Below are 21,832 nucleotides of genomic sequence, written 5' to 3'. Positions count from 1 at the left end.
CCGGCCCGCGGGCGGCGCGCCGGGGCCAGGCCGGGGCGGCGGGCGGGGGCGAACGGGTGTCCTTGGGCCGCCGCCCCTCCCTCTGCTCCGCGGCCGAGGGAGGTGGTTCAGGGCGGGCCGAAGGAGCGGGGCGAGGGCGGGCGGAGGTGGAGGTGGAGCGCCCAGACACCTGGCGCCGGGGTGTTCGGCGTGAGGGGGAGCTCCGCGTAGGGACCGCTGAGCCGGGCCTGGTCGGGTCGGGCGGTGAGTGTCGGGGTCGTTGGCGGGGAGGTGAGGGGAGGTGAGGTGAGGGGCGCCAGGTAAAGTTCGCCGCGGACACTTTCCTCCCCCTCGTCCCGTTCTGGGAGGGGGAAGGATGGCGGCAGCCTCGGAAGGGCGGTGAGGGGCTTCTCTCTCCCCGGTACACGCTGAGGTGGGACCGGCCCGCTGCTCCCGGGAAGAGAGAGCCGGCGGTGGGAGATGGGGGGGACACCCCGCCGGTACCGGCCCTCCTCTCCCGGAGGGGACACTCCAGGCGGTCCCCGGCAAAAGAGACCCCCGGTGTAAAACAGCAACAGCCTCCGGGGTGCTGGGGAGGTGGGGGGGGATCCGCGCTCTCCTTGGGGAGGTCTCTGTCCCGCCGGAGTGAGGGCATCACTCTCGGTGTGGTTGTTTTTTTTTTGGAATAGAGACATCTCCAAACAAGTATTCATCGTACCGGCATGTAAAAAGTGTGAATATATTAAAATGTAAATGTGCATGTGTACTCGGCGGTGGTGTTGCGTGTTTCCTGTTTACCATGTTAATTAGAAGTTGTAAGGGAAAACTTCGCCAAGAGTAATCCAGGGCAGTGTTTGACCCAGTAATGCTCATTGAATGATGCGGTGGCTTTTATAGTTCTGGGTTTTCTCGCCCAAAACACAAGCCAAGTATTTATTGGGCTTCATGAATGAGAAAAATTGTAATACAACATATGCCTTTGAAACTATTCTCTACCAGCACAGGCGTCAAAACTAACTCAGCCGGTATAGAGGGAAAAGTTAAACTTCTCACTCTTGTTTTTATAAGGAAACTTTTGACCAAGCAGTTTGTCCCTAGTCTTGTAGACACTGGGATGCTTTCCTGGATTATTTTGGGTGACATTAACTAACAGTGCAAAAGTTTGAGATTTGGGACATACAATACCAGCGTTGTAAGGCAAGATGAGCGTACTTGTAAACAAACAGTGGCAAAAACATACGGAAGGATCTTGGGATTTTAATTGTTTTTTGCGGGTTTTGTCTTTCTTGTTCTTTTTTGAAAGCTAGTGTTGTTCAATAAGCTGTTCTGTTCCCATTCACTATGTCCTTTTAGTTTATAGGTGGTGCTAATACAAACAGATGTATTATTGAAACAATTTTGACATTAACCAAATATTTGTTTGTTTGTTTGTTTTTATAGTCCACCTCACAATTTCCAGATTCTTCCAGAGAAGAGAACAGAAAGAAACCAGTTTTGGAACGGCTTGGCAATTTGTTTGGTACAGGGAAAAGAAAGAACGTCAAAAGTTCACTAGAACACACTTCACATCGGAGAGGGGAGAGGTCAGTTTCTCCTCACAGAGTGCAGTCAATATACTGTAGGCACGTAAAGGAAGGACACGAAGCTCCTCAAGTACAGAAGCAAGTGAGAAACGTGAGTGCCGTTTCTGAGCCGCAGGAATATGGTTTCAGTGGGGAAGTAGGACCACCGTATCGTGATACCATCTCAGAATGGAGTTGTAGGGGCGTCTCTTCTGATAGTGAGTGGTCAGCAGATTGGAGCGGCAGCAGTGAAACCATCAAAAACTCTGTCTTTGAGAGCAGCCTGAATGTGGAAACCCTGGAACTGGAGAAAGAATCCATCACAGATATAAATAATTCCACAACTCCAGATTTCATTAAAAGCTTGAGAAGTGTGTCTAGCGAAGACTTAGAAAAGAATATCTTGAGCCACAAGCAGCTTGTGAACACGTGGGTGTCTGAGGAGCCTGGGCATGCAAAACCAAAGGATTTGCCATATGAGTTGGAATCTGCGGCGAGTGAACGCACACATTCTGCTAGAGTGTTAACAGTTGATATCTATCTAAGAAAAACAGACGAACTCCTTAATGAACCTGTGACTGTTATATCAGAAGAGAATTGCAGTGACTCGGACACAATGGATAAAAAATCTGCTAATAAAAGATCTGGGAAAAGGAGAAAATCTCAGTCATCTAGTGACATTCCAAATGGAGAGAGAAACCAGACTGAAACTGCTGCAAGAGAAGAATCTGTTTTTGAGGACGATGCTTCTGAAGTGTTTTCAGACAAGGTAGTAAATTTAGAAAGAAAAGCAAAGTCTCCTCAACAGACTCCTGAAAGGAATCTCTCTTCCTCGGGTAACAATCAGGACCTAAAAGTTGGATCTGCTCACAAAGGGGCATCTAAAACCGAAGCTGACAAAGGCAAGCAGCAGACCTCAAACACAACCCCTGCAAGGAGAAGATCATATAAAAAGAATCAGTCGGACCCTGTCCCCATTTCCCCTACTGGTTTGAAGGGTCAGGTAAAAGATTACTCCACAAAAAGGCAACCTTTAGCATCACCAGAGAGTAACCCAATGACAAAAAGAACTTCGATGGAAAAGGGAGCTATACCTGTGGCTTTTGGGGAAGACAGCTTGGAGTCTTCCAAAGCTTCTTTGGCTGATAAGACAGAAGACACTGCTTTGGTGTTTACTGAAAGCAGAAATGAGACCAAGGCAGTAAAGCATGGTAATGGTTCGGATGGAAGAGCTTTCTTGTGTACTGATGGGATTAAAAATGGAGACCTGTGTATCTCAGCTGAGAGACAGATGAATTCTGACTTGGACAGCTCAAAGCTGAAGAGTTTGGATGCTTCCAGAACAGTCACAACAAAGATTAGCCTGTAAGTAACATAAACTAGTTTACCTTACCCCTGTAGCTGTAATTGTGCCTGTATCTGTGTTTAGGATTCTATAGGAACGCTAGCAATGTATCTGTTATCTATCTAGATTATTTTCAATTAAGAACTGCCTTTTTAAAAAATCTAGCATAATTACAGTTACCACTTAATAAGCACTGTAGTTTACATGTGTTAGAAAAATAATTATTTTTTTCTATTCTTTTTTCATAGACAGGGAATTTCTTTTTATATCGATTTGATTATATGGAACAATTTAACATACATAAAAGCTGCTCTGTCATCATTGTCAGTGCCCCTGTTGTTGCTCAGATTAGCTTGGCTGTCAGTGACCTTAATGTATTTTTTGCTGCCTGAAACCAACTGAGGATGTGGTTGAAGATTTTTGTATGTAAAAATCTTTGAATAAGGAAGGTGTTCAAGTTGTTCTTTGAAACAACATAAGTTCTGCTATTAGAAGAAATGTAGGATGAAATGTAGAACTTGATCCTTCAAATGATATGAAAAATCACACTCCAGAAATTTGAATACGTATAGTTGCTTTCGTAAGTCTGTGCAGGATGAATCATGTGAATTTTTATGCATATGTATAACATCAGGTATTAGCAGAATTATGCATATGTTAGTTTGCAGAGTTTGGTTTTACACTCAAAGAAATTCTCCTCTGTCAAACAGAGGTAATCAGTGCTTTCCTTAGGATTATAAAGAAGTGAATGCATTTATGGCTTTCATTGTAATCACTAGTATGAGTGCCGTGATTGATTTCCTGGATTCTCTTCTACAGTGAATCATTTTATTACATTCGTAACTTCTGTTGTTTAATTGTCATGGCTATGTGCTCTCTGCTATTGCTTTCCGCATTCTGCTACGTTCATTTGTAGGTGTCAGAGTACATTGAATCCTATAGGCCCACACGGGGTACACCAAGCGTTCAGAATCATTGTTCAGCTGAGTTAGGGGGATGTGAAGGTTCAACATTATGGCTTAAGAAGCACGTAAGTTTCCAGTTATGCTTCCCTCATGTGAGAAGCATAGGAGCGTTAGGAAACAATTTCCTTTGCACCATTTGTAGTGCTCTACATCCGATTTGTTCGTTTGTAACTGGATTGAAAACACCTAGCACTGAAAGTTAAATGGTGGTATTTTTGTACGTGGTCATGCTTTGCCATCTGGCAGTATAGCTCACACGTGTTATACTCTAAAGTTTTCTATCTTCATAACTTCAAAGAAAAGGTAGCTTTCATATTTTTCTCTTTGTGTCACTGTCATTAGTGGTGATGAAGCTGTAAATGCTTGCGTAGCTGGGTTTCATTTTTCTAGGTATCTCCTTGGCTTGTTGTGCAGTGAATTATCTTCTGCTGTGCTCATAAAGTAATAGACCGGTATCCTTTCTGACAGATGTAATTTTAATGAATAAACAGCCTGTTCTAATTCACCTGATTTTGCGGGGTGTGTGGCTCACTGTCTTGGCCTTATCTGCTGCTGTAGGAACTTTAGCCCTGGGTGGGACCGCTGTCTTGCGTGCAGGGTTCCTGATGCATCTAATAACTGTGTGGAACTGTGGAATGACAGCTTCTTTAGCCAGACAAATTGATGTGATCAGATTGCCTGCTGTAATTTGTAGTTGTTGATCAGAACACATGAACTATAAACCTGCATGTGGATTAAGCTGCTGTAAAATGGGAAAGAAAAAGATGATGCCATTACTAGCAGGTGCTGTGGTTTGTTCTCCTGTTATTGCTTTAGCGAACAGGTAACTTTTCTGTTGTCAAAGGTTAGAAAATTGTTAGGTGCTTCATAGGAATCCCTTTCAGGTTGAAAAATACTCATTTATTCACCGACTTGTTTGCCTCATACAAGACGGATTTTGTATAGTCAGAGTAGTTTTCACTTAATGCATAACGTCTCTTCCTAAGTGACATTGTGCCAATTCTGGGAATCAAGTTTCTTTAGAAACTATTTTTAAAGAAGTCGGTTTTGCTGGTTCCCTGCAAGTAATGGTAGCATTTTCTGTCTTTTCTCCTTTTATGTCTGTCTACTGGGAAACTTGGAAGTCATGGGATACTTTGCTTCTAGCTTTTGAAAGGGAAACCTATCAGGTTTGAGAATAAACTGAGGTTGATGGTACATCTTAATCGGCAAATAAAACCTCAGGCAGTAGTTACTTTGATGTGCTTAGCGGAAAACTTGGCTTCAGTTGTCATATTTGATGTTCAGACATGGTTTTGTAGTTGCCTTTGCATTTATGCCCACTTATTGAATTATTCTGCTCTGTTAACACACTGTTTTCCTTTGCTCACCTCAATCTGATTTTTTGGCATCGGTATTTTTTGGCATCAGTTACCTGCTTGACATGGTCGTTTGGACAGTATGCTTCAACTAGGTGACTCACCTTCCATTTATGACTGTATTGGGAGAGGTTTAACTGCTTGCTTCCACAGGTTAGCTGCAAGGTGTAGCCAAAGAGGAGGACATGAGTATTTCTCTTGTGCCTGCTTGTTCCCGGCATTGTAGATCAGCAGTGGGTAGTAGGAATCAACCACACTGGCCTGTTTGCATGAAAGCATTTGTGCTGTTAAGGGACTCTTTCAGTCCTTCTCCCCCCTACTGGAAGAAGAGCTTAAAGGACACTCAGACAACATCTCCTCCTTTTAAACAAGCTTAGAAACTCAGTTCTTGCAATAAGGCACGTCTTTTGGCTGTGTTTAACACCAGTATTTCTTAGTGTGGAAAAAGGCGTAGTGAAAAGATGAGTTGGAGGAGGCCTGCTGTGGTGGATGGAGCTCCAGGGCTGAGCTTTCTATTGCTCTTCAGTCTCACCTCTTTTGCTTCTGTGCAGAAATATTGCAGAATGTAAACTACAAAGTGCTGAAGTGGTTGTTTCTTCATAAATTTGCAAAGCTTGAAACTATACCTTTGAGGTGTTAGCTGTTCATTTACAATGGATTTGAGGCGTGGCTGATAACTATCAGTGTTAACCATTAAACTTGCTTATGTCAAGGCATACATGGAGAGATGGATTTTATTAGGAAGATATGTTTTGTTATGTTGAAATGCACACAGCAGTGCAAGTGACAGGCTGACAAAAGGATGGTGTGGAAATGAGTCTGTTAAGATAACTAGGCTGTTAGCAATACCTCTTGAAAATACAGGTAGGAGAGGATAACTACCTTTTTCTGATCAAAAAAGGACACAAAAGGTCTTGGTGAACAGCTAATTCAGCATGTGTCAGTAGTGCATCCTTGTAGCAGATGAAGACTAAGCCTGTGTTGGGCTACTTGGGCTTGAGTATAGTCAAGAGCTCATGAGGCTGCACCTGAGGTATTACATCAACTTGTACCCCTCCCTCCTCTTCCAAGTCTTCTCTTGGTATAAAAGGTATGTTCACAAATTGGAATGAGTCCAGCAGTACGCCATTAAGAAGGTGATGGCACTAGAGCATACCAAGTATGAGGAGAAGCTGAAGCAGCTTGATTTGTTCAACTGAGAGAAGGACATGGATAGACCTCAATGACCTCTCCTTACCTATAGATGTATTAGAGAGAAGGGAGAGCCAGATTCATCCCAGAGATGTGCACTGAAGGGACAGTGGCCATGGTTGCAGGTTGCAACAGTGAAGTTTCAATGGCATATAAGGCAAAAATAATTCACAGTGACAGTGGCTGACCTGCTGACTTAGTCAGACAAAGCCTTCAACCACTTGCTGTAACTTTGAAACTGTCCCTGTTTTGAGCAGGAAGTTGGACTAATTGACCTTCAGAGGTCCCTTGCAACTTGTATTCATTTTCCAAAAAGAAAAAATCATAGCATAATTTAACTTTGAAAAGTTCAGGAAAAACAGTCATACTGCAAATGAAAAATAGTGTCTAAATATATTTAATTGTATGCTGTGTCGTAGTTCCCTCCCTGCCTTCCCTCTTTCAGCACTAATTTTTTTCTGTTTCTCGACTTGAATTTTCCAAGGGTATTTTATTAGAATCATAGAATCATTAGGTTGGAAAAGACCCTTGGGATCATCGAGTCCTTGATCCCATCAATCCCTTGGGATCATCAATTAGCACCTATCTGAATTATGGCCAGTTCTTTATATGTTAATGTTTCCCTTTTTATTGATCACATGTTCTTCATAAGAGCCTTCCAGTTGTGAACCAGCTTGAGCAGGCTGGTAGTTACAGTGAGCACTGTCAGGAAGTCTTCTCGAAAAAGACATGGTGATTTTTCACAGTTGCTTTCTGTGTAGATTTGTAGGGATTTTGGGTTCCTTCTGTTCCTTTCTGTTATTTCATTAAGTTTGTTCCTCATGCTTTTCCCAAGAAAAACTTGCACAATGGAGAGTCTTGCTTTATTAAGATTGACTTTCTTATGTGGGATGGATCTATTGAGGAAGAAGAGAAAGGGGTGATCGCAGGTTTTGGGTTGTTCCTGTTAATTCATTTGTACCTCAGAGCTGTCTGAGAGCTCAGTGAACACAGTTTGAGTATGTAAAAAAGAAGGCGGCACCTAAATACCAGAATCATCCATTGATTGATAAAGCGTTTGAGGTTCTAGAGATTGTTGCTGCTAGTTTCTTTGGTCTCCCACCGTCCTCAGTTTTCACATAGTACAGTTTCTGCCTGTTCTCCCACTGCTGAGTGTCTCCAGGTTCCTCTTTGGAGAACAGCTCTGCCTTTAAGGCGATGGTAGGCACCTTGACACTCCTTATATATGACTGATAAATTGAAGACATGTGCCCTGCATCTTCACAGCTGTTCATACTGTTCCTGCAGTAGCAAGTGACATGGACAACTGTTTTTTCTTGGATGTAGGTATTCAAAGGAAGAAGGCTTAGAACCCTCAGCTGCATGTCGTCAGCCTTCTGCCATAGTGCATGAGTACTCTGTGCTACGTACTTGTACACACTTCTCTATCTGCTCTGATGGAGAAGTTTCTACAAGTGTTTCCTGATTTGATTCCTCTAAAATCATCAGGGTTAGTTTACACAATGTAAATTGTTGGCTGATTTTACCTGAAGGAAATGGGAGAGTCTTTGCTTAGTCAAGTGGTGATGCAGTGACTAGGGAGAGCTACCCTTTCCACCAGCACTAATGGACCCAGAAGAGGACTTTGGCTCGATTCAGGATTACTTCTGCAGTGTAAGGGCTGCAAAGAATCTGGGCAGATGTCTTCAAAACTTGTTGGAGAAGTATATTCAAATGTTAACCAACTCATTATCACCTTAATGAATTGGGATTTGTTTCTTAAACTCTGTAGGGAATTCATGTGTGTAATTTATTCTGCCTATTTACTATTAAATTTTAATGTCTGTCAGTCATAAGTAGTTCTCTGCCTCAATTGCAGATGCTGTAGGCTGCTGTGTCTTTTGTTTTACCAAGCATTAAAGAACAACGTACATGTTTGAAATGTATCCTTCTTATTTACTGTATAATTTCTTTTTGTCACTGGTCTAGTTACTCCTTTTTTTAAGTTAATTACTTTTGAGATACCAAAATTTAAACTGAATATGACTATGGAAAATTTCATTACAATGTTACATTTATTGTTTTGAAACTTGTTACAAGTCTTTTCAAGATTAATCAACGATGTAACTCTGTATCACTTTGCCTCCCATAGTCCAGCCAAACCGAAGAATGTAGAGCTGAATTTTAAAGCATCTACGAATCAAGACAGTTTAGAAAGTGAGCAGGATACTCTTGAAAAACCAGTTAATAAAACTAACAGCAACATCGCCAACAAAATTTCCTTGTTTGAAAATAAATGTGCTAACCAGACCCAGAGGCCTGCTGACATCCCTGCTTCAAAAAATAGCACTGTACCAAGCACGTTTGTTGGCAGAGCAAAGCTGAAATTTGGAAAACAACCTAAGGAAAGTGAACAGCCTGATAAAACATTAAATAAGCAAAGCAGTCGCCAGAAGTTGTTTGAGAATGGCACGGCAGAGAAAGAAAGCACTGCAGAAGTAAAAGGCAAAAATGAAGAAAGCTCTGCCTTTTGTGAGGACATTGGGAAGACAACAGAACTTAAAGTAAAGGCGGCTATATCCCTTTTTAACCAAAGCAGCAAAATTGATGCTAGTAGTGTCTCTCTGAAGCAACCCGATCCAGAGCTAACCACAGCTAAAAAAGAAAGTTTGCCTTTAAAACTGTCTTTCTCCTCACCCAGCAAAAGTGAAAATGCTCAAGATACTTCCTACCAAAGAAATAACACGAGCTCAGAATTCCACAGAAATGAAGAAAAGGTGCTGCCAAACACAGAGGTTTTATCACCTAGTAGTGAAGGTAAATATTCTCTACCATCTCATCAGGTTTCTAGATCAGAATTTAAGAAGATGGAAAATGGAGATAAAAAGGCAAAGCTGGGAGATCTGAGCTTTGCAGCACTACCGAGTGATGACAGCAGTCAGGACAGTACATTGCTATCAGAGCACAACATCAATACACAAAAGAGCCCAGGCAAAACCTGTAATGGGTCTGCTGAAGACGACAGCGTTTTTGATTCCCCGACAGACATGAAGAAGTTTGCTGAAACAATAAAAAACTTGGACAGCTCAGTTTGTTTACCCCAGAAAAAGAAGAGGTCAAAGCTTCCCAAGTCCCCAGCACCCCACTTTGCAATGCCTCCCATTCATGAAGACAACTTAGAGAAAGTATTTGACCCTAGCGTATTTACTTTTGGTTTGGGACTGAGGAGGGAGAAAACACAGGATCTGTTACCAGCCCAACAAATTAAAATGCAAAGCCTGGAAACAATAGCCAGAGTCAGGCCCAAGCGTGCATCAACAGAGCAAAGCATCATATTCAAAGCCCTGCAGTCATGTAATAGAGAGGAACCTGCCTTTACTCAGGAAATAAATGGAAAAGAGAATGTTGATGGTACAGATGGTGAAATTAAGAGATCCCGGCTTGAAAAAAGCTCCCTCTTCTCAAGCTTGCTGTCTTCTACATCTAAAGAAAAGTTTTTTAATCCTTCTGTCACCTCAGTAAATAATGCTGCAGCAGGTTTCCCAGCTGACTCCTCAGGGATGCCTCCTTTACAACAGGATGCTTCTGGGCCATTCGGCATGCCTCAAAAATCGGAGGTAATAAAGATCATTCATGAAGTACAACCACGTAAATTTTTGTCTACCTGCTGAATGACTGTTAATTTTGATTTTTGCAATTCAGTCTTTTTCAGATATGAAGTTTCCAAGTTTTGTGGAGAAGTACATGCAAGCAGATAGTGCAAAAAAAGAACTAAGTTTACAAATGCCCAACTATGGGAACCCTGAGAAAAGTTTTTCCAGCTGGTTAGGGACAAGCAGATATGAATCCAATGTCCCCAGTGGTTTATTAGATGTGGATGTAAGTATTGTGGTGTTTAAAATCTGTCCGGAATGTTATCCCGCTTTTGTGTTTTTATAGACAATATGGACACATTGTTTTTTTTGGTTTTGTTTTCCCTCTTAGGGGCATACATAGATTACAAATATATAGAGCTGAATGTAGGTATGGTACCAGTTTAATCTGATGTTGGCTATATATGAAAATGAGATGGCATCTATTAACATGATGATGTTTCTTCATAGTGCCTTTATTTTGAGAGTCTCCACAAATATGAATTGAAAGTGTATGTTTGAATACGTCTTCATACCCGATTTTGTATTTTTGAAAGAAATCTCATGCTAGTTTTATTTTTTGTTGTAAATTAGTGGAATGCTTTATATGAACTTCAGAAAACCTGTGCCTGTTTCTTCTGTAACAGTAATCCCTTTTTTTTCCAGGATGACAATCAGCCATTGCACTGTTAAATGAGTTGCAGGGCAAACTGGTTTTTTTAGCCCTCTGGTTTTGTTACCAATATACCCATGCATTTGATAGAAAAAATATATTCTTTAAGAACACTTTAAGAAGTGGATAGGGGTGATTATTGAAAGTGCTGCTACAGTCGAGGGCTGTTCCTTTGTCTGATGATGAGCATCGATTCATCATGAGCGAAAGCAGAGCTCCGTTTTTGCTTTTAGGTAACTTTACCTTAATGTAGGAGAATTTCCAAGGCTAATAGTTACCTGCTGTCACAGTTCTACTGAAAAGGGTGCAGGAACAGTAGAAGTAACTATTTCCTTCACCTTGCAGAAGGAAATCCATGCTATCTTGCAATTTTGAGGATGTAGATTTTTCTCTCGTGGGAAGTTTTTTAGCTATTGTAGGTATGAAAATTAGGGGGGTTATTTGCAGTGGTGTAGACTTATTCTGCTGGTTAAAGAGGCTTCCTTACTCCGGATGGTCCTGCTTGGATTTCAAAACCTGAGTTTAAAGCTAAATGACTAGTACTGATTTTTATTTTTTTTTTCCTACTTAAATCTGTCGTTCCTGAGAGGGTTTCAATTTTTCAGTAGAGTGTGGAGACCTGGTATGGCAAGGGAGTATATACACACATAAGGCTGCTCTTGCGAGAAGCCTGTTAGGCTCATGTAGGGTTCCAGGACTTCTGCAGCACTGTTGCTGTCTCTGAAGTGCCTTGCTTAGGTTAGACAGGAACCAAAAATGTTTGCATGATGTGTACCTACTGTGCGTCTTCCACTGACTTAAAAAATGAGGATACAATGGCTAATGGGTAACGTGAAGGAAAAGAGTAAGAGCAGTCCAAAACAATGATTTTGGTATTCCTTAAAACACAGGGCAAGTTCTAACTGGAACCAATGCACAGTCTAATAAAAAACCAGTCATGCTTCAACGTGTCCTGATAGTGCCTACAAAAATCTGATGGTGGTTGGGAACTCTGTCCCAAGATCACTGCCTGACCTATGTGCTGATTAATATGTTCTCATTAGTTCCTTGCATGTGTTGCTGGTTATTTTAAACTGCAACCTGTTTTAGGGGCAGGATTTGTTTGGGTTTGTTTGTTTGTATGAATAGTTCCTAGAAGAGCAGGACCCTGTCGCAGAATGAGCACTCCTGTCCTTGCTAGGAAACCAAATGCATAATTGCAACACTTTCTTCATTTGTTCTAAGATGATGTGGTGCAACCATAACTTTCCCATATATTCTATGTTGTATAATTTATTACAGACTTCAATATTGTTTTAGATTTTGTATACCTTAATGTATTTTATTTGTTGTGGCATTTTACTCTATCACTTACTGTACAGTGTCTCACGCTTTTTGAAGAAACCTAACTTGTTACAAGCTGTTCAGCACAAAATTGATTATGCTAATTAGTTCATACATAAACATACCATGTCTTCTCAGTCTTTCCATATATTCCCCCAAAATTATTTCATGCTTTATGGATACTAGACATTTAAACTTTCACTACTGTTGTTATCGTTGTAGAGCATGTATTTTATTAATGCCAATTTTTAAAGTAGTCTCTTGGTATGAAACTCCTGCAATATATAGGCAGTTGATCAGATGGATTTTAAAGCATTTCAAGTCTGAGGTTAGTTGGCTTCAGTGAGATGATAATTCAGTTTAAAAAAAAAATAAATATATATCCAAAGTGTATAAATTTGTATACAATTATAACTTGTAAGACACTGCTCTTCTTGAGGAAGAAGGAATTGAAGTAGTAAGTAGGTGTAGTTAAAGTGTTATCAGCTTTTTGTGATTCTGACTAGTTTCTGTTTTGTTTCACTAGCTCTTTTTTATAGCTGAGTGTCTGTATAGGATAAGTTTTTGGTTTGTGGTGGGGTTTTTTTGTGACTTTTCTCTCTTCACTACTAGGCACTTTCAAGAAATGGACAAAGTAAAATCAATCCCAGACCTGGCAAGGTAAGATTAATTTTATGATCTTTACTGTTCCTTTCTATATTTAAAGCATAGCAAGATAGAATTATATGTTGTTGGTGGTTTGGTTTTGTTTTTTTGTTTTTTTTTTTACCACAGCTGATGATATACTGTGAATCAGACTATCAAAAAAATGCTATTGAAGTTTTCCATGATGTTCCAGATTGCAGTTCTTGGGTTCTATCGCCAACAATTTTAGTTAAAGTCATCAGAGGATGGTAAGAGATTAATTTTTACTCTTCATCAATGATCTGTCCAAAAATCTTTAGAAACAGAACCAGTGTGTAAGTAAGTCTGCCTCGCAAATGGCAATGTAACGTAGACATCTATGAGCAAGAAACGTGGCGTTGTACCACTGCAATAGGAAGTTCTGGTCAGAAAACTTACCTTGTTGACAAATTGAGTGAGTGTTATCATCTGGAGGGGTGCAACATCTCACCAGGCATAGGGGTGGGATGAAATGACAGATTCTGGCCAGCTGTGCTGCCCTTTGACTGCTGTCCCCTTTATGGGTGCTTGCATAGTATTTGGGTTGGACTAAAAGGCGAGCAAAGGATTTTAAAGCCAGGTCTGAGGTGGGTTTGGATGCAGAAGATTAATTCCATGTCCAAAGGTGGTGCTGTAGAGGGAATTGTTTCTCTCGTGAGTTGAGAGGGAGTTTTTCTCTAGAAGTTAGATTGCCTGAGAGGAATTCAAGCCAAGTTAATCTCCTACGTTCTTCATAACATTAACAGAACAGCCATTATTAGTGTGGATAGCATGGCAAGCGTGGCAAGTTAAGTTGTGGTCAGGCTATAATGCAGGCAAATAGCAGGTTCTCAACAGTAATGATCTGATAGTAAGCTGCAGAAACAAGGGCTAGCTGCAGTAGGAGGTACTGGGAAGCACAGTGCTGGTTAGCTTGAGAAAACAAATGAAAATCTTCTGATCTGTGTGAACCAGCATGGACTAGGGGGCTGCATTCTCCCCCTATTCCCCTGTTCAACTGAGAGCTCCAGGGGAGGGTTTTATATTTGCAGATGGGTATAGTTTTTTATATAGTTATATATTCAAATCTGTGGTTAAAAATAAAGTTGTGCTTGTCTTCTGAGAGTTCTTATCATCCTTTGGCACATCTTTACCAGCCCCTGTGGAACTCCAGGCCGCTGTTCACAGGATCAGAGTAGCTTCTCTGTTTATACTTGACACAGCAGTCTGCGCTGTCAACGTTTTCTGACCTATAAATTGGTCCTGATTAGTACCTTATGCAAAAGTCTGGTATTCATAGACAGTAGCCTTGCTGCCCCAAATCATCAATTTAAAAAGGCGGGGGAGTTTTTGATGGAATTACAAAGTCAGCAGTAGGCATCTTTGTGTTTTTATGATTGCTTTTAAAAATATCACAGAGACCAGGAATGACTTAAATCAGCTGTATTGGGGTGGCGGGAGGAGTCTGGAAATAATACTTCTTGTGAAAGGATTTGTTAAATGGGATCATGATTTTTGCAAATCACACTTGATAAAGCACAATTAAAAATGAGAATTTTTTATTTTAAGCTGGATACTCTATGAGAAACCAAATTTTGAAGGCCCCTCTATTCCATTGGAAGAAGGAGAGCTGGAATTCCCAGATATTTGGGGTGCAGGTACTTCTGAAGAGCAAAATGAATCCAAATCTCTAAAGCCTACAGTGATTGGTTCAATAAGACATGTTGTTAAGGCAAGTAATAGAAGTAAAGAAAATTTTATATGTTTTGTGATGTTTTGTATTGATACAAAGAGTGATTGGTGTAATAGGACACAAGTGTAGCGTGGGTTGTAAATGCATGAAACCATCTTCCACACTGAATTTCTTGTTTAATCACAAAATAAATGTGGGCAGTTTGTCCACGATGGGGACACGTTTGTCCACGATGGGGATTGTGGTAACATCCACTGGAAGGATAGGGCAGGAAAAAAACTGAGTGGTTTTCATTAGTATAGCCTCCAAAATGCGATGTACAGCATATGCTTTTTAGCCTGGTCAATCTCTCAGGATAAAAATCCCAGAAAACTTATCAGTAGTTCCACAGATTCATATTTTCAGAAGCGTGTGTGTGTGTTGTTCTTTTCTTTTTTTTAATATAAAGCAAATTTACACTCAACATGAACTTTAATGTCAAACACTGAACCTTGTTTGTTACTCAAAAAGTAGTCCTGTATACACAAATTTAGCAGGGAGCTTCATGCGTGGTGGAACAGCCTTCTTACATGCACTTTTAACCTACTATTAAGTAGTTACCTTTGCAGGTTGCACAAACAAGTATGAGCTATAAAGTGACTTGACTAGGACAGGAAAAAGGAGGAATATATATTGCTTGTAACTACAATTCTTGTTTAAATTGCAGTTCTCTTCAAGAATGGCTTGCTTGGTGTTATGTTAGGATTTAATTTGCTAGAGGAGATGTTAAGTGATGAAAGAAGATGCATTCCTAGATGGCAGAAAGTAAACAACGTAAATGTTGATTATAGATTGACTGACTGTTTTGGTCCAAACAGAGACAGGAAAACTGGCGCAGTTATACTTTTATTATAGGCACCTAATAGCAGCAGTAATTGACAAGAGGGGAAACATTTTAAAATAAACAGGTGTTTCGACGCTGATTTAGTTATCTGCATTAATTACAGAACTTGCAGCACAGACTAAGTGATCATGGCAATCTTCATTTTTTCAGGATTACAGGGTTTGCCGAATTGATTTGTATACGGAACCTGAAGGCTTAGGAATCGTGACTTCCTTTTTCGACGACACGGAAGAAACAGGGGTGTTCGGCACCACTCAGAAGACTTGTTCTATCAAAGTACACTGGGGCATGTAAGTGCCTAGTTCTGCATGAACGTGTACTGCTATGAAAGGAATTTGTTTTAAACCATTGGTTACACCTATCAGACATGCAAGCAGGCTGTATTTATTCTAGTCCTATATTTTGGCAGTATTTGTTGACAGTAGCATTAGAAATCATTGTCATGCTTGACTCTTGAGGAGGTTGACCTCTTAATGTTTTGTGTTAGAGCCAGCTTTTCTTCCGCTTGCGTGTAGTAAAGACAGAGTAACCCTTGTGCATTTATAGCAAAGGAATGAGTTTGCCCCTCCTGCTTTTTCTGATGAACTGTTGTGATAAGACCACATTTCCTACTTGCTTTCCTCTAAACTTGAAATCATTGTACTAAAATAAGAGAATTCTCAAGCCCTTGTGTTACAAGACAAGACTTAGTGTCTCGTGTGGACTCTGGAAAGCATTTTTGTATTTCAAGGTGCGTTTTAATCAGTGTTTTTATGGTAATGTTTAGGACACAGATATATGTCACCTGCAAACATCTGGTCATCTGAGTATAGTGTATGTCATGAACTAAGGGAGCATTTATGAGAAAGGAGACCTCTGAGGAGCAATTCAGACAGTAGTTTTGGTAGCTTAATAAACAAACTTGTAAATCAGTATTGAAAATATGCCTCTATAGTGGTACTGGGAAAAGTATGCAGAAGAGGGAGGCTGCTTTCAGAAAAAGTGAGAGTGGAATCATTTTCAATGATGCTGGGTCCTGCAGAACGTTTTAAGGGTTGGTTGTTACCTGTTGGCCATGTTGTGTTTGGGCACTGATAGCAGTCACCCTGCTGCAAATGGTCTATTTAACTATCAAAACCTGTCCCACTGAAGATAAGTGTTCCACACCACTGCAAAGAGGTATTCAAATAAGTTACATGATAGATGGGGCATTTCAGTTGTTCAGTAAAGGGTATTCTCTCTGATTAAATCTTTACTCCTTGGTTTGGGGGAAAAATGAGGTAGTTGGGCTGCAACCTTAATCCAAATTACACCTGCCAAGAGTAAGGAAATCAGGTATATTATTTGAAGGTTGATTATTAATTGACTTCATCTACCTCTCCACTTTATTTCTGTCGCTCACTTAAAAGCATTCTGTGAATAGTGAAATTACAAAATTTTTTGGAAAGGAAGCAGAGTGTGCACATCCCTCAGACTTCAGACCGGTCCTTATTTTGCATCAGTGTGACAGTGTTCGTAGTGTTTAGTTTACGCTAAACCTGTGTAAACTCTTAGTGTCATAATTTCACTCTTGCATTTGAATCCCCTGAGGGGAAGCAAACTAATATTTGCACCAGGAAACAAAACAGACAGTTGAAAAATAATCATAGAATCACAGAATGGTTTGGGTTGACAGGGACCTTAGAGGTGATCTAGTTCCAGCCTGCCATGGGCAGGGGCACCTTCCACTAGACCAGGTTGCTCAAAGCCCCATCCAGCCTGGCCTTTTTCAGATGTCAGTTTATTAGTCCAGTGTAGAAAGAAGTCGCTTCTGCCACTTGCTCACATGAGAAACTCAGGAGATTTTTCCTGCTTTTTTTTACATGTTGCAGGGTTTTTCCTTTCCCTTGGTTTACAGGTATAACATAGTGCACTCTCTTGGCAGTTGAGGGAGGCTCTGAGTCACCTTGCCATGTGGGTGTGGTTGTATCTTCTTAAGGTTTCCCAGCGTTCGTGGTTAATTGTTGTTTACTGAAAGCTGCCAACAAAAATGAGTCAATGCACCTTTATCTTCTGCTTGTACTGTCTCCTTGTTCTTCCATGTGTTTAAATTCTTGCAGTGAAGTTGAGGGCTTACTGAGCGTTGCGACCACAGGACACACAATATATCAAACATTCAGCTATAGACAGCAATAAAACTAAAAGTAAAGTTTTGCAGTTTAGTATGAATTTTATGCTCCTCCATGCTGCACTTCAGAGAGATCAGTAAATGTAACTGGAAGAAATACATTGCCAGCCTTATGCAGAGACCAGCAGTATGTTTCTTTGTTTCCAGTAAGTGATTACTGGCTAAGATTTTCTTGAAAAAGTTTTGAAAAGCTACTGTTGCTGTCCCAATTAGGAATTCTGAAAGTTACGTCTTTCAAAGTAGAATTATTAGCAGATACAAACCATGAGGAAGTAGATTTCTAAGGAGTTGTCAGGGTTTTCTTTGTATTAGTAAATAACACAAGTTTAGAATTCTCTATTGAACAGATTTTGCAACAAATTCAAGTCTAGCTTAGTAGAGATCTTTCCAGTTCTTGAAAATTCATTCAGCGTATTTTAAAACTATTCTAAAAATTACACAGAGTAAGCTTTAGTCTTGAAACTTCAGAGTCAAATGCTTAACTGTCTCTTCATTGTACTGACTTTTTTGTTTGGTTGGTTGGGGTTTTTTTGCCTGTTCAAACAAAGCATATGCATTATTGGTGGTTCCTGCACCGGCACAGAAGTTTGCCAGTATGTCAGCTTGTAGTTGACCATTTTGATGGTAAAGAAACAAAGTTTTATTAAGTATACAATGATGTCTTTTCTAAAGCAAGCACGTTGTCCTGTTCTTTACTGATCAGAAGTGTTCTGGGGTTTTTATATTTTCCTTTCCTCTCTCCCTTACTTTAGATGGCTGATTTATGAAGAACCTGGTTTCCAGGGAGTTCCTTTAATGTTGGAGCCCGGTGAATATCCTAATTTAGCATTTTGGGAGAAGAAGGAAGCCTACATTAGGTCTATGAGGCCCTTGAAAATGGTAAAGTATTGCTATTACTAGCAAGTTACATGACCTACGTTTCTATGATAGAAATAATGTGTTGAGGTGGATAGTTTTTTCAAGACTTACAAAAAAGTAACTCTTCAAAAACAATTTTTAGTCTATGAAATTCTTGAATCGTCAATATTTGATTGCATCCACTTCTGCCTTTAATCTGCCTTCCTGTTTTCACTTGTGTTCTTCAAGGAAGATTTCATCCTCTGTTTTTTTGTGAAGAGTTGATGACTCTTACAGTTGCCTGGTTATACTTAGATAACTTATTTTTTCTTTTTTCTTTTTTTTAACAGGGTGGTCGCAAAGTTGAATTCAGTGGGGAGCCGAAGGTAAAAGTCAATATTTGTTTGATTGTCCAAAGGTATTTTATAACACGTAAACTACATGTGGGTAGCTAAATATATCTTGATCGTGTACCAGCTACTGGTGGCTTAATGGCTGGTCCTGCTGTATGTAACCACACCATGAAACTGCAATTTCTGTCTGTTTATGCATCTATCATATATGATGTCATATTTATGACCACATTAATAGCAATCTGGATAATACAGATGGGTAGTGAACATTCAAGCCCTCATGTTGCATTTCTAAGAGAAAGACATCTTGAAGAGAATAGAGAGATCCCACTAATTAGCTTCATGATCTTGCCTTGTCACTCTATGTGCCCTTGCAAAAGAAACTGACTGTCGTCAGAATTTATCATGCTCTCTGCAACTTTTCTTTTACTACGTTTCCACTACAGGTAATCATTTATGAGAAGCCTTTCTTTGAAGGGAAGCATGTGGAAATAGAATCAGAGATCTTTACGCTTGATGACAAGGAAGCAGGAGAAAAGACAAGACTTCCATTTACATCAGTGGGATCCATGAAAGTACTGGGAGGAATGTAAGTGGGAAAACACCAGCAATATTTCCCTTCACTGAGGTAGTAACTTCATAGGCTGGAAACTGCAGTGGACAAATTTAACACCCATTTATTTTCTCTCATTTTCTAGCTTTTGGGTTTAGAGATATGCCTGGGTTAAATTTGCAAATATTCACAGCAAAAGAACAAATTTCACCCATCTGTGTCTGCTCTATAACAATGTGGAGCAGCAGTTGTTCATTTTCACACACAGATTCTGTTGTTGTTTAGTTGGGTCGCTTATGAGAAGCCTGGGTTTGAAGGCCATCAGTACTTGCTGGAAGAAGGAGCTTATCGGGACTGGACGGACTGGGGCGGCTACGATGAAGAGTTGCAATCACTGCGACCCATCGTTGGTGTAAGTTCCAGGAACACGTGGTAGGCAATCTCCTGAGTGCACTGAGATGTCCTGTTGCATTGTCCTTATGATGCTTCTCTTTGTTTTAACAGGACTTCACCAGCTCCCATATGATAATGTACAGTGAAAAAGACTTTGGATCAAAGGGTTCCAATATTAACGTGTTAGGAATTATTTCCAATTTGAAAGACACTGGATACGGGCTGAGGACGCAGTCTATAAATGTGCTAAGTGGCGTGTAAGTGATATTTTTAAGTACTGCCTAATTTTAACTGTGCTATGCTTTTTAGAATTTGGTAGTATTTGCAGATGTTTTTTGGCACGCTGACTGCTAATGTCTATGTAGAGTCTTCAGATAAAATTTTCTGCCCTTGAATGCAGAATGTGAAAAGAAGTTTTTGTGAATAAGTACAGTAAATTGGTTTTCTTCTCATGATGAGATCAGGTGGTTCCAGGAAACGTTGACTTACTGATACACAAAGTATGAAAGTATGACATTTCATCAGAAAGGTAGAAATAGCTTGTTCTTGTGGCTGTATTTTTTCTTTATTTTAAATACAGTTGTGTTTCAACAGCAAAATTGTTATGGAACTAATTTTCAGTTTTGAAACTAGTTTCCAGGCTTCTTGTGTTTGACCAGAGGCAGATTCCTTGCTCTTTTTCTCAGTTGTGTGTAAAACTCTTACCATGCTCACTAGGACATTCTGATATTAAGGAGACTTCTGAAAAGTAATACTGCTTTTGCAGTGAATCCTATGGGTTAATAGCATTTTAGTACTGTGGCATTGGGTTTTTTTAAATGGGGTTTTTTAACACAGTGGTTCCTAAAACTTTGGATTGGCGCGGTCGTTAACAACTCTTCTTACTGTGTGTGACAACACACATGGCAGAAACAGTTGATAGACTTCCTGTTTCACAGCCTTGCAATCTGCATCCAAGTGTTTTGGAAATACAAACAAATATTGGCAATCATGTCTCCAAAGACACAAAACTGCTTGAAGTAGTAGAACGGAAAGAGCATGAGAGGCATAGTCCCTGTCTCTGCCTGGTATGCAGGCGACTTGCTAAACGCTCTGCCTTACCCAGCCACACCCAAAATCCTTCCCTGGGTTATCTGTGTGATATCTCTGCAAGTTTTGTCTGGATAAAGATTGCAGAATCAAGCTCGGTGCATTCCAAAGGAATGCTTTTAATCTGTACATGAGCATGGTGCGACGGCAGGTTTTTTTTCTGCCTGGTGACCTTTGAAGCCACTTGTGTCCTTTTGTTTGCTGGAATATGCAGGGGAGATTCATGGGAAAGAGTCACCTCTGAAGGCTGGGAAACAAACTGGGTTACCTATCACACCCTTTGTGTAGCTGCTCTAGTAAATGTGGCTGTTGCAGCTGAGATAGGAATCATACTTGAGTAATTAAGAGTGACTTTAATGCTCTGACGGTAAAGGCAGCTAGAAGTCATTACAAACAAAACTCTTGTCCCACAGACTCTGCTACTGCTCTTGTAATCTCACCTTATAGTCTCTTAAAGATGCAATTTGTAGCAATCAGCTTTATAAAAATTGAGGTGCATTGTTCATTACAGATGAGTAGCACTCAGCTCTTACCAGTCTTGTACGACCCTTTTGTTTCCAAAGAGGCTGTGAGTGGTGGTGTTCTTACTAAATGCCAGTCTGTGAGAATGACATACTGTGAATCATTCAACCTTGCTTGGTAGTAAAATGCTTTATTTTAAGTGTTAAGTAACTGTTCAGGTAGACAGTTTTTATATCTTTCCTTCCAAGAAATCAGTCACAGAGTGATGAATAATCCATTGAGCAATTTCCTGAGCTGTTTAGACTGTAACGTACCTGATGTCATAGTGAACAGTGACAGATTCAACAAAAGCTTGTCATAATATTTCCAAGTAACCTTCCTGGTATCATATTGAAAATATATCGTTAAAAAAATGACAAAACTATTAGAAGTTCTGAACCTTTCATAGTAATTTTTTAACTGCAGGTTTCTGGCTTAAGCAGTTATAGCAGTAACAGATAACAGATGATCTGTATTTCCCACATAATTAATTTGATTGCTCTGTAATTTAAAGGGTATATCAAAGAAAGCCTGAAGGTGCAGAGCACAGATACTACTGAACAAGTTCTAAGCTAAACTGCATCTTTAAGATGTGCTGAAGACACCCCAGCTCTGCATTTGGGGAGAGAATATTCCTTTTTGGGATAATTGAGCGCTAGCTGCATGAAAATTCTCAGCTATTTGTGTTTCTGAAGAACGTTTCCAAGCAATATTTTAACTTGTTTGCTAAATCTA

General features: G+C 40.1%; 1 protein-coding gene across 1 annotated transcript in view; it reads left to right on the top strand.

Moving 5' to 3' along the window:
* Nucleotides 1–1,924: 1,924 nt before the first annotated feature.
* The window catches only part of AIM1 (absent in melanoma 1), a 41,365-nt gene continuing 21,457 nt past the window's right edge, over nucleotides 1,925–21,832 (top strand). The window contains exons 1-12 of the mRNA XM_014964633.1: nucleotides 1,925–2,906; nucleotides 8,532–9,996; nucleotides 10,082–10,258; nucleotides 12,620–12,667; nucleotides 12,782–12,900; nucleotides 14,219–14,381; nucleotides 15,376–15,515; nucleotides 18,124–18,250; nucleotides 18,559–18,594; nucleotides 19,008–19,150; nucleotides 19,400–19,526; nucleotides 19,619–19,764. Coding sequence (XP_014820119.1) covers nucleotides 2,158–2,906; nucleotides 8,532–9,996; nucleotides 10,082–10,258; nucleotides 12,620–12,667; nucleotides 12,782–12,900; nucleotides 14,219–14,381; nucleotides 15,376–15,515; nucleotides 18,124–18,250; nucleotides 18,559–18,594; nucleotides 19,008–19,150; nucleotides 19,400–19,526; nucleotides 19,619–19,764 — 3,440 coding nt within the window. The 5' untranslated portion in view covers nucleotides 1,925–2,157. The remainder of the gene's footprint in view (nucleotides 2,907–8,531; nucleotides 9,997–10,081; nucleotides 10,259–12,619; nucleotides 12,668–12,781; nucleotides 12,901–14,218; nucleotides 14,382–15,375; nucleotides 15,516–18,123; nucleotides 18,251–18,558; nucleotides 18,595–19,007; nucleotides 19,151–19,399; nucleotides 19,527–19,618; nucleotides 19,765–21,832) is intronic.

Source organism: Calidris pugnax, unplaced genomic scaffold (assembly GCF_001431845.1).
Source record: "Calidris pugnax isolate Ruff unplaced genomic scaffold, ASM143184v1 scaffold219, whole genome shotgun sequence".
In the NCBI taxonomy this organism is placed as follows: Eukaryota; Metazoa; Chordata; class Aves; order Charadriiformes; family Scolopacidae; genus Calidris; species Calidris pugnax.
Note: the sequence above shows the minus strand (reverse complement) of the source record. Positions and strands in the feature narration are given on the sequence as shown.